This window comes from Aspergillus multicolor (assembly GCF_047715735.1).
Source record: "Aspergillus multicolor strain CBS 133.54 unplaced genomic scaffold BDW74scaffold_1, whole genome shotgun sequence".
NCBI lineage: Eukaryota > Fungi > Ascomycota > Eurotiomycetes > Eurotiales > Aspergillaceae > Aspergillus > Aspergillus multicolor.
Window position 1 is genome coordinate 1,606,995 of NW_027395952.1, and position 11,789 is coordinate 1,618,783.

The 11,789-nt window shown below is 50.9% G+C and overlaps 3 protein-coding genes across 3 annotated transcripts; all 3 read left to right on the forward strand.

The window, feature by feature from the left end:
* Positions 1-259: 259 nt before the first annotated feature.
* BDW74DRAFT_142429 (DNA-(apurinic or apyrimidinic site) lyase APN1) lies at positions 260-2,360 on the forward strand. Its single transcript, XM_073722723.1, has 4 exons — positions 260-786; positions 842-961; positions 1,027-1,161; positions 1,207-2,360. The coding sequence occupies exons 1-4, from the start codon at positions 416-418 to the stop codon at positions 2,132-2,134; spliced, it is 1,554 nt and encodes a 517-aa protein (XP_073589823.1). The 5' UTR covers positions 260-415; the 3' UTR covers positions 2,135-2,360.
* A 1,423-nt stretch (positions 2,361-3,783) lies between these two features.
* Positions 3,784-6,665, forward strand: BDW74DRAFT_142430 (putative nucleotide-sugar transporter). Its single transcript, XM_073722724.1, has 2 exons — positions 3,784-4,892; positions 4,943-6,665. The coding sequence occupies exons 1-2, from the start codon at positions 4,467-4,469 to the stop codon at positions 6,263-6,265; spliced, it is 1,749 nt and encodes a 582-aa protein (XP_073589824.1). The 5' UTR covers positions 3,784-4,466; the 3' UTR covers positions 6,266-6,665.
* A 1,930-nt stretch (positions 6,666-8,595) lies between these two features.
* BDW74DRAFT_172551 (uncharacterized protein) lies at positions 8,596-11,192 on the forward strand (the record flags this gene model as incomplete). The annotated part of the gene is made up of 8 exons (XM_073727559.1): positions 8,596-8,779; positions 8,860-9,065; positions 9,113-9,141; positions 9,197-9,261; positions 9,308-9,541; positions 9,591-10,408; positions 10,464-10,701; positions 10,768-11,192. The coding sequence occupies 8 exons, from the start codon at positions 8,596-8,598 to the stop codon at positions 11,190-11,192; spliced, it is 2,199 nt and encodes a 732-aa protein (XP_073589825.1).
* Positions 11,193-11,789: the final 597 nt, after the last annotated feature.

Genomic DNA, 11,789 nt, shown 5'->3' on the forward strand with positions numbered 1-11,789 from the left:
GCTCAAGTCTTTCCGAATATCCCACATTCTGTCCCTTTCGACGCGTTTACAAATCTCAAGGCGTGTCAATTGTATCTGAAAGTTGGACCCTATCAATACTGCTTTCATTGACTCATCTTGACCGCGTTTTGCTCTGTCAGGCAATTCACTGTGGCCGACAAGTTCTGAGGAAGAGACAAGTGAGAAACCATTATACCTATTCAAAAGGATCGCATCTAATTTGGTTGTCACTGCACTAGGGATTGTTGAATTTTGCAACCTTTGATCATCTCATTTCCGCCCAGACTCGCCAAACTCAGGTCCGAGTCGCGACCGCCTCGCTACGTCAAATTCATCGTCTCTAACACTCATTCCTTCCACTATCCTCATACACAGCCCAGCAACATCTTCGCAACTTTGTCTGCGAACACTTGAAATGCCGCCTCGAGGCGCCCGAAAGACGGCTGAGCTCAAACGAGAACTCGAGGACGACGAACCACGCTCCCCTAGAAGACAATCAAAGCGAGTGAAATCTGCCACACAAGCAAAAGCTTCACAGTCGACCGTCGCAACTGAAGACGAGGTCAAGGAGAGGGTAAAACTAGGGACAACGATTGAGGTCAAAGAAGAGAAGGTAGAGGAACAAGTCACAGCCACGAAAACCACAAGGAAGCGAGCCTGCAAGAAAGATCAGGCGGATATGATTCCTTTAAGGGCCCGCACACAGGGTTTGCAGATGTTTGTTGGCGCTCATGTGAGTGCGGCAGGAGGTGTTTTCAATGCTGTCAATAATAGCAAGCACATCGGGTTAGTGCCATCTTCAGCAAAGCTCCTACATGTGCCTGAGGCTAATTACGTTCAGGGGCAATGCTTTCGCGCTGTTTCTGAAATCACAGAGGAAATGGGACAATCCTCCGCTGCAAGATGAACATAAAGACAATTTTGTCCAGCTTTGCAAAGAGCATGACTATGATGCTGCGAAGTACGTCAGACTGCCACAGGTCACCCATGGTACATTACTGGACTCGATGTGCTAATCCAGCATAGATATGTTCTTCCTCATGGCTCCTACCTAGTAAATCTGGCGCAGGAGGATAAGGGCAAAGCCAAGCAAGCATATGACGCGTTCTTAGACGACCTTCGACGATGCGAAGCTCTCGGCATCCAGTTATACAATTTTCAGTGCGTTGCACTTCCTCTATCATGGCCATCTGCTAATTCAAGAAGTCCCGGAAGCGCCAACAAGACCCCGTTTCCCAGTGCAATCGCTCGGCTTGCAGAAGCTCTGACGAACGCACTCGCCGCCACATCCACCGTTGTACCCGTCCTAGAAACCATGTGCGGTCATGGCTCCACGATTGGTGGCTCCTTATCTGAATTCCGTGACCTTCTTGCACTTATACCGAAAGAATACCATCCGCGCATTGGCATCTGTATAGATACATGTCACAGTTTCGCAGCAGGCTATGACCTCGTCTCTCCAACCGGATTCAAGGCGTTCTTGCAGGAGTTTGAAGATTTAATCGGTATCAAGCATCTACGTGCTCTTCACCTCAATGACTCAAAGGCGCCCGGTGGGAGCAAGCGTGATCTACACGCAAATATTGGAACAGGTTTCCTTGGCTTAAGGGCCTTCCACAATGTCATGAATGAACCTCGCTTTCAGGGAATACCCATGATTCTCGAAACGCCGATCGATCGATTTCCTGATGCAGCTACCAACGGGGCGAAAGAAGATGAACCAGCAGAGGAGGAAGTCGAGTCAGATGCCAGCGATGACGAAATTAAGCCAAAGAAAGCCAAGACTACCAAGAAGAAACCACAGAAAAAGCCCGCTGCGGCCAAAGCAGTCCCTGATTTCTCCATTTGGGCTCGTGAAATTGAGCTCCTCGAGTCTCTGATTGGGATGGATCCCGAGAGTGATGAGTTCCGTGCCCTTGAAGCTAAACTATCTGAAGAAGGCCGAGAGACGCGGGAGAAGCACATGGAGCAGTATTTACGGAAGCAAGAAGCCGAGGAGAAGAAGAAGGCCAAGAGTGGCGGGAAGCAGAAAACGCTGATGGCAATGATGAACGGGAGCAAAGGGAGAGGTAAAGCGAGCCAGAAGAAAAAGTACGAAACGGAGAGTGAGGATGAGGGTTGCCAGAGTTGTTGACGCGCTGCGAACTGATCTCAGCGGGACATGGGTCATTTGCGTGTGTATCGCATGATCCGGCTCATCCAGCTCTTCATATAAACCTGGCATATTGCAGGTGTTCGCTACATAATTTCTTAACGAAAGCTCTACAGATACCCTTTTTCGGTCACTTGTTTTCAGATTTTTCTCATGTCCTGCGGGTGTCAATTCCAATACAAGCCTAAAATCTACAAGCAGACTAGGGACGACTCTTAGCACATAGTATATCCTTGCTCGGTTTCGAACCCAGGCAAATGATTAATGAAGGCTACTAGGCAGGGGTCAGGAACGGTCGCCAGCCGAGGATCGGAAGGACGATCCCCCATAAATTGGGCGGCGAATAAGAGCTTCCGCTGAAGTGGCTGACCCCGGATCGTCAGGAAAAGCAGATCGCCAGCACAGACCTGTCCTTTCTGTGTCCGTCTCGTGCGCTGGAGATAAGTGCATGAATGACACGGATAAGCAGCATTGTGACTGCTGATTGCTGACTGCAGTAAGAGTAGGTTACAATTTGTTTATCTCTCTGCTACAAGCTCTTCGAAGCCTCAGCCCCAAATACAACGCCGAAATTAAGGGTTTCCGTCCCTAGTCGAATTACGGTCTGTGGCTGGTTTTTTGGGTTAGTCTCGGGATGCAACATCGCCTTCCACGCCAGACATATGGAGCGATAAATAATCTGAACCCAATGTAGTGCACGACGCTCGAGTCAACGGGACGAGACTGGAGAAAGTCTGGTTCTCTTCACCCTATCTCATTCCCGGTCCAGGCATTGCACAACCAGTCCGACTTTTGTCCGGGAGTTACCTTGCGCTGCCGGGGTTTTTGGCGAGGGGTTCGTGTTCGTATGGATACACCGCGCTCGGTCCCCGGGCTCCCCGCACAATGAAGCCTCAAGCAAGCCTCAATCTGACATCACATGTTGCCGGCATTATTGATTCTTGCAGGGCTGTCAGTGCGGTCACGGCGCATGTATAACAATTGCACATATCATCAACTGATCATACACCGGTGCCGTCTTCCAGATTGCTGAGCATTGTGGGGCTGCCGTGGTAACATATAGACAGGCAGGAAGGGGGATGGATACCTTTTGGTGGTCTCCCAGCTAATTGTGCCTTACCTAATGCCCAGTTTCATGATATAGCTAAGGCTTTCTCAATTATTGCCCGACTGCCAGTGTTCAAATGTTGGACTCGGGTTCATCTGTCGTGGCAGACAACACTCCTGAGCGTGCTCGCAGGCGTTCCAGTTAGAACATGTGGAGATCGGCTTTTGACATCCATGGTTTCGAAGACAGTGTTGACATGAATTCTCGGCGATTCTGAGTTAAACAAGGCGCATACAGTTCGCTAAGCTTGGGCGGACTCAGCCGCTTACGGCCAAGACCAGGCGCCAGTCACCCTGATAGAGGTCTGACATCAACTGCTCAGGGTCATACGATAAGTAGGCGAGAATTGAACAAGATAATGCAGCAGCTAAACAGATCTTCAGTGATTAGATATCCGTAGAATCCCCATGGTTACCCTCATTACACGTGATTCCGTAGCTTACCCCAGGTCGTGTGACGGACAGGGTACTCCGTAGCGCATCACCGGCATCGTAGCGAGGTCGAGGCCCGAGTCAGGAGTTGGCACAGATGCTCGCTTGGCAGACGACAGTTTTGTGGCTGTTGGGCTGCTAGACCGATCCCTTGGCGAGAATGGATCCAGGAGGAGTCGATGCTGGCCGTTCATGACTCTTTTTTATGAAATTATGACGGGCTAAAAAGTCACCAGCCTCTCCTCTCCTCCTCCTGGTCCTGTGACTGCCCTGATCTTCATCTGCTTCCTTCCTTCTCCCCATTCAATCATTATTTCATTGCCATACACACCGTTTTTTCTTTTCTTTTGTCCTGTCTCTCGTCTTTCCATGTCAGATTAAATCCCCCTACCAAGCTATCACAGCACTACTCTCCTTATCCGCGCTCCATCGGTCGCCCTTGCGTCCTGCCTGCCTCTCTCCCTCTCCTGCGAGGCGCCTGCATTTGTCTTTTTACTGCAAAATAAACTGCTCTCCCCCATCAATTTTGCCCTCCGGACGTGCCTACGATAGTACTCTCACCGATACTCTCCTCGGCCCCCTCCTTCAACCACCGACTCCCCCCGTCGCTTCCGACCGTCCACCCTTTTTACCTTCGAGACGATCGCCTCAATTTCTCTGGCAAGCCCACGAGACGCAAACCGGGAGGGTCGCATTGATGGAGCTTTCTTCGCCCTAGCGAATCCATCTGTTTTCGAATATCATCCGCAATTTCTCGCGTGGTCCTGCCACAAACATGAGCATATCTCCGGGCAATCACCATCGGCGGCGGAGCTCTGTTCTCACGGGCGCTGGTCCGTCCCAACCACAACCACCTTTTATCGAGCAGAGGGAGGAAAATCATAAGCGTGAAGAACAGAAGCCGTCGGCTGCAGACGATGCGGATATTTCAGATCTGTCTTCAATCGCGGAGGGTGAGGAAGGGCACTACTTGAGCTCCGACGATGACCACCCTGTTGATGAAGAAACCGGCCTTACCGCAAACCAGAGGCGCCAGCGGCGTCGACGACGGAAACAACGGAGGCAATTGGATGCTCGCATAGCAGGCACAAAGACCGATTTGTTCAATCTCAGTTCAGCAGATCGGACTGTCTTTAGCAGGTTGCTGGTCAACGTTGGACTGATCCTGTTATGGTACTTTTTCTCGCTCGCGATATCTATTGTAAGTTCTACGAACCTTTCTCCGCCATTGCATTTAACTGACGGGCGCAGTACAATAAATGGATGTTTTCCCGAGACGAGAACGACAAGGAGGTTTTCCCATTCCCTCTCTTTACCACCAGCCTGCATATGCTCGTTCAATTTACATTTTCCTCCCTTCTCCTCTTCTTCATCCCCTCGCTACGGCCTCAACCTCCACCTCCCTCATCTCCCGACTCTGAGCCTAGACCGGTGCTCACTAAGTTCTTCTACCTAACACGCTTGGTTCCGTGTGGTGCAGCAACTTCTCTAGATATTGGACTAGGCAACATGTCTCTAAAGTTTATAACCTTAACTTTCTTGACGATGTGTAAATCATCTGCGCTTGCCTTTGTTCTCATATTCGCTTTTGTCTTCCGCCTGGAGAAGCCCTCTGTCAGGCTGATCGCTATCATCGCTACAATGACCATCGGAGTGGTGATGATGGTCGCTGGCGAAACCGCTTTCAATGCCGTTGGCTTCGTCCTGATAATAGCGTCTGCTTTCTTCTCCGGTTTCCGATGGGGATTGACGCAGATTCTCCTTCTGCGACACCCGGCAACAGCAAATCCTTTTTCCACACTTTTCTTCCTCACCCCAGTCATGTTCTTTTCTTTACTTCTCATCTCACTCGCCGTCGAAGGCCCAACGGAGATTGTCACCGGCCTTACGGCACTCGCAGATGCTCACGGGTTCGGATCCGGCATCCTACTCTTGATCTTCCCAGGTGTTCTAGCCTTCTGCATGATTTCGTCCGAGTTTGCGCTACTCCAGCGGTCTTCGGTTGTCACCTTGAGTATCTGCGGCATATTCAAGGAGGTAGTTACGATCACCGCAGCGGGCGTGATCTTTCACGACAAACTCACGGCCGTCAACGTGACCGGTCTCGTTGTCACCATCGGCAGCATCGCGTCTTACAACTACATGAAAATTTCAAGCATGCGAGCGGAAGCCAAACAAAACAACTGGGAATCCAACCCAAGCTCGGATTCCGAATACGATTCTGACCAAAGAAGGCAAGGCGACTATCAGCGAATCGCTAATCCTGAAACATCCGAGATTCATGCTCAGGATGTTGATGCCGCTCATGACTTGAATGCTGGGCGCTCTTTCCCTGCTCTCACCACTGGCCCAAGCAACAATGTCAACGCACTTACAATCAGCACTACGAACTTGAGCGATCACGGTCATGGGTCGACTCATTCGCCTCTGATTTCTGGCCCGTCGCCTCTGAGGTCGGCGCCCCCTATCATCGTATCCATGGAGGATGAACTCCACAAATCCGGACGGAGCTTAAGTCCGAGTAAGCCTGCCCAGTCTTCGTCAGGTCGCGGATCTCCAGCGCAAAGCCATTGAGATGACTCCGGATCTCACACGCCGTGATTCCGCCTACCGCCGCTTATCATCTGATTGGATCGAACCCTGTACATGACGGCAATTTGTCTCCTTCGGTCAGGCCAGCTTTGTGCTCTTGCCCGAGCACGTTCCTCGCCATCCCACTCATAATATCAATGTTAATATCTCGATACCCGGTGAATGTTTGTCTGGTTAAAGCGCAGCGCATTGGAAATACCTGCTCATTGTCAATTACGGGTCCGGTATAGATATTTGATTTATATGAAAAGATACCTTGTTTGATTCGCTGCCCAGGGCAGAGTTGTCGCATGTTACGGAAATAATGCTAATGGGTTTCTGGTGTTATATATACAAAATACCCATTGACCGAATTGATCAGCTTTGCTGCGATTTTATTGTCGTCTCGATATCCCGAGTATACCGTACCTAGGTAGTGTAGATACCTCATCTAGGAAAGGGCGTTCGTAATTCGGTAGCCAGCTGGGCGATTACCAGTCGCTAGACTCGCTACCCCGGTCTGCCTAGCGCCTTCTTCTTTCCCACTCTAAACCACAGATCCAGCACACTCAACTCTCGCTCAACAAAAGCCAACGCTGCCGCAGGCAGACTCCTCAGTTTCTTCAATACGTCTGGCTGTTCTCAGCCGATAAATTGTTTGCGTCGAACGCGGAATCTCGAACTCATTCGCGTCGCCGTCGGTGGTTGCTTAAGCCCCAAACCAGCAGCATTAGACAAAGGCTGGCATTGCCTCTCATGACGAAAACTAATAATCCCTTATCGCTGGCCGAGAGAAGGCATTTGTTTTTGCTTGCATGCATGAGCTATGTTCGTGTAGCCATATACCCTTGGTGCTGTTTCTTGGTATGTTGTCCCTGCCGCAACATACATTGTCGCCCAGTTTTAACTGATAATGTCAATGATCACAGTAGGAGCGAATTGCACGGGCCTCAACGGATCTCATTCAGAATCACTGGAATTCCTGCTTATATCTAATCCCACGAGACGCAAAGAACGGATGTAGCGGTTTGAGAGGCGCTTTGGCATGTTTGAACCCTGGTTAGGAACCAACTGAGGCCACGAAGTATGTGCAGATGGTTCAGTCCGGCAGAGCCTGAGTATATGACAATGGAGATATTGGGAGTAGGGGCGGTTTCCATCAGCTTAAGTCGGCAGGTTCTGTGTGCCGGATGTCCTTGAGACAGATAGTGTGACACTTTCCCATCGCTCGATGATTGCCCTTCTCAGTCAAAAACATTTGATGCGAATTCTTGACAAGCTTTGCGCCGCATCGATCCAACTGGCGGACGTGAAACAGTTGCCTCATGGGAGCCTAGAGGCTGAAGAATACCCATGATATTTCTACCCAAGAAACATTCTTCGAGCTTTGGATAAAAGCGTATGTTTTGAGGTCTCCCTGGCGCAGAGGGTGAAGCCCGAGGACCTCCGTGGGCAAACAAAATCCGGGAAAGCCCTCATCAGCCCATATTATACAAGTCTCCGCATTATCTGCGCATGCAATGCTCGCCAACATCTTGGGGTAGATGGGGTTGCGGCTGCTATTCCCGTTTCTGTTTAGTTGAGCGGCGAACTCGTGCTGCAATTTGACGTTTTTCCGGAGTTCAGCCGAACCCCAGCCCTGATGCAGCTATGAGTATGAGTACCTTACGACCTATGCTTCTGTCCCACGCTGACCACATGGTCAGGAAATACCCCAGAGCTAGTGAGATATCGTTTGGCCAGCTTCACGAACTGCCGGAGACAAGATACTCAGTACCTCAGCGTTTGACTGAGCCCCATTAGCTCGAGAAATGGTATCGACAGGCAGGACAATAATGACGTCTACAAACTCACGAACAGACAGACTAGGTGCAAGGGTCGGCAGTGACGAAGCAGGTGCGAAGTTCTTCGAACGGGGTAAATCACCCCGTAGTTGCGGCTTAGGCCTGCTCCTCCACTCCACCCCGCAATGTATGGGGAATCCCGGCAGTCACCCCAGGATCCGGACTAACGATGCCATGGCTCAGCCTTCACCGTATAAGGTCCCATATGCCTGAAGAAACGGCAAATGCCTTACCCAGGCCAAGGTTCACAGCCATGGTTTCGGACTCTGTTGCCCCGAACTGTGCTTCGGCTCGCCTACATTGACAATGCACTGGAGCAAGTTCAGCTATTAGGGTGGGCAGGTGTCCGGAGAAGCCGAGTAGAAGCGCAAGAAGAGAGTACAAAAAGGCGGATGTAGCCCCTTCTAAGCTCTCTAGTCACTGGACTCGGACAAAACCCCGGGATCATTCGTTCCACTGACCGTTATAATGCATTCAAATTTGCTCTCAATGTTGACCAGTGCTGCGGCACTGCTTAGCGTTGCTCAAAGTCAGGACCAGCCGTACCATGACTGGACCAAAGCATACGAGGCAGCCGAAGCACTTGTTTCACCCTGGACAACAGAACAACGGGCCAATATTTCTGTGCGGTATGGTACTGCTCCAGGCTTTGTGCCGTTTGAGCCCAGTGATGGTATGTTTTAAACCTTGTTCTAGTTGGCTCTGGCCAGTCAATACAATCTGAATTATCTCTGCTTATACTGAGATGTGTAGGGCCCACCGGGCTATCTGGAGGACGAGGTGTTTCTGGCTGGGTCGGAGGTCAAACGATAGCCAGCTCCTGGAATCGGACTCTACTTGCGGACCACTATGGACGTATGGCTGTTGAATTCCGAGAGAAGGGTTATAATATGCTTCTAGGTCCTTCTACGGGGCCGCTTGGTAGAAGTCCACTTGGGTCAAGACTCTGGGAAGGATTGGTGAGTGACCGTGTTTATATGTTTCGTTCATGCTCTAACAGGTTTAGGGCTCCGATCCGTACCTCAACGGTAAATTGTAAGATCTCATACAAAAAGCAAACCCATGTTCAACGACTGATTCGTCATATCAGGTTTGGCGTGAGTGTGGCAGCTATTCAGGAACAAAATATGATCTCTTGTGGCAAGCACTACCTGGGTATGACTATTATTCCCCCAATCTTGTCTTTACTAACAGAATCTAGCCAACGAACAAGAGACCAATCGTACTTCCTACGGCAACGACGACCCAGCGATGCGAACGTCTAGCAACTTGGATGATAGGACCCTACATGAGCTGTATCTCTGGCCTTGGATTGATGGTGTCGCTAATGGCATGGGATCTGTCATGTGTGTCATGAACCGCGTCAACGGGATCATTGGCTGCGAGAACAATCACATCATGAACGGTGTGCTCAAGAACGAGACGGGCTTCAAAGGTAATTCCGTCCATGGTGCCGCTTATGACACGGGCTAAAGCTACGTTAGGCTTCATCGTCCCCGATGTCACCGCACCAGTGGACGAAACTGCAGGTCTGAACGGCGGGCTTGACTGGAACTCAGGTTACTCGCTCTCTCAGCTCATGGCGGCTGTCAACAACGGAAGCATTTCGGACAGTGTCGTGACCGACCATGCGCTGAGGATCGTCGCGACACAATTGAACCTCTTACTACCCCCAGAAGACTACGCATCTACGGATGAAACTACAGATCTCAATGTGAGAGACCCAGGGAGCAAAGATTTCATTCGCCGAGCCGGGTCCGAGTCGATTGTCCTGCTCAAGAACAAGAACGGGACCCTTCCCCTCAAGAGTCCCAAGTCACTCGGCATTTTCGGGAAGGACGCGGCAAACCTCGCCACAGGGCCAACTCCTCAGTCGGACTTTTCCAACTTTGCAGGCGATACTTATAACGGACATCTTATTACAGGAGGCGGCAGCTACTCGCCTGCTCCATACGTTGTGTCTCCGCTGGATGCCTTGACTGCGAGAGCAGCTGAGGGTCAGGGACTTGGCTACAAGTATATCCTGTCGGACAACTGGACGGTCACACCCCCAGAGTCTACAGGCGAGGGATTCTTCCAGACCTCCGGAGTCTCCGTATCTGAGTATGCAAGCGAGTCAGAGTATTGTTTAGTCTTCATCAATGCCTTCGGGAAAGAAGGATCAGACCGGCGCACCCTTGCTGATGAGACCGGCGACAAGCTGGTTAACGATGTTGCCGATTACTGCAGCAGCACCATTGTCGTTATGAACAATGCTGGCGTTAGGCTTGTCGACGCGTGGATTGATCATGAGAATGTCACGGTGCGTCATCCTCATGTCTCATCTAATCAAGTAGATATACTAATTCTGTATTTAGGCTGTCTTGAATGCCGGTGCCCTCGGCCAGGAAAGTGGCCACGCCCTTGCCGACGTCCTCTTCGGTGATGTCAACCCCTCGGCAAAACTCGTCTACACCATCGCAAAGAGTGCGGACGACTACAACGGACAGATCTGCGCATGCTGCGAGTGCGATTACACCGAGGGACTGTATATCGACTACCGCCATTTTGATCAGGCGGACATTGAGCCGCGTTATGAGTTTGGCTTTGGACTGTGTACGCTGTCCTTCAATAACTTGCCTTGCCCTAGAAGAAGACCCTTGGACTGACATGATCATGCAGCCTACACGACCTTCTCCCACTCCAACCTGTCAATTACATCCACCACAGACACAACGACCCTGGCCCCCTTCGCGACTGGCAACGTTACAGAAGGCGGTCCCTCGGACCTCTTTGACCAAATCCTTACCATTACCGCGTTAGTGACCAACACTGGAGATGTTGCCGGAGCAGAAATAGCACAGCTCTATCTTACCTACCCTGACGCGGCAAAGGCACCTGTCCGGCAATTGCGCGGATTTGACAAGGTTTACCTTGAGCCTGGAGAGACAAAGGAAGTCAGCTTTCCCATTCAAAGACGGGATCTGAGTATTTGGGATGAGGAAGAGCAAGGATGGAAGATTGTGAGTGGTGAGTATGGGGTGCTCCTGGGCAAGAGTAGTCGGGACTTCACCGCGGAGGGGTCGGTTGAGATTTCGACTGTTTAGTTAGAGAATTGTCTATTTTAAGCGCTTATGACAGGCCGTCAAGACCGTTTGAGGTACTCAGAACTGCCGATCTGCTCTATGTCAAACCCTTGTTTCATACGTGGATTCGCCCCGCTACGTCCTGTGTGATTGTCAGGGCCCATGCCACGAATGGATAGGGACTGCAGATTCTGGAAAATAAAACCGACGGTGGTTACCGTGATTTTTTCAAACCCGTCCACCATATAGTCGGCTGTCTGACTCAGTTTTGCTTGCCAGTGTCTACCGAATGCACCCATCCTTGAAAATGGCGGGTCAAAGCAGCCCGAGGCACTGCACCTTCGAAGGATGCAGCTGCAGTGTGAATCGGACGAGCGGGTTCCTTCCCAACTACGCTTGACCGACTTCCTCTATCGCATTCGCTCAATCAGGTGCTAGATACGCAATACGTCCCTCAGTCCGGGGGCTGTGGGGGTGGCGCCCGGTGCGGCGCTAAGCATCTTCACGCGACAAGCCAACAGGGATCGGTTCATTTTGACAGGGAACAAATGACGCAGACAATGAACTATCTTCAAATGCCGCAAGTACTTGATTATGCCACCCGGCTTGGACAGCAAG

Excerpts from the sequence above, each read along its gene's own strand:
- BDW74DRAFT_142429 (XM_073722723.1), top strand. The coding sequence starts at position 416 with ATGCCGCCTCGAGGCGCCCGAAAGACGGCTGAGCTCAAACGAGAACTC. Across the intron at positions 787-841 it reads AATAATAGCAAGCACATCGG|GGGCAATGCTTTCGCGCTGT; the intron begins GTTAGTGCCATC and ends AATTACGTTCAG. Across the intron at positions 1,162-1,206 it reads ATCCAGTTATACAATTTTCA|TCCCGGAAGCGCCAACAAGA; the intron begins GTGCGTTGCACT and ends TAATTCAAGAAG.
- BDW74DRAFT_142430 (XM_073722724.1), top strand. The coding sequence starts at position 4,467 with ATGAGCATATCTCCGGGCAATCACCATCGGCGGCGGAGCTCTGTTCTC. Across the intron at positions 4,893-4,942 it reads TCTCGCTCGCGATATCTATT|TACAATAAATGGATGTTTTC; the intron begins GTAAGTTCTACG and ends TGACGGGCGCAG.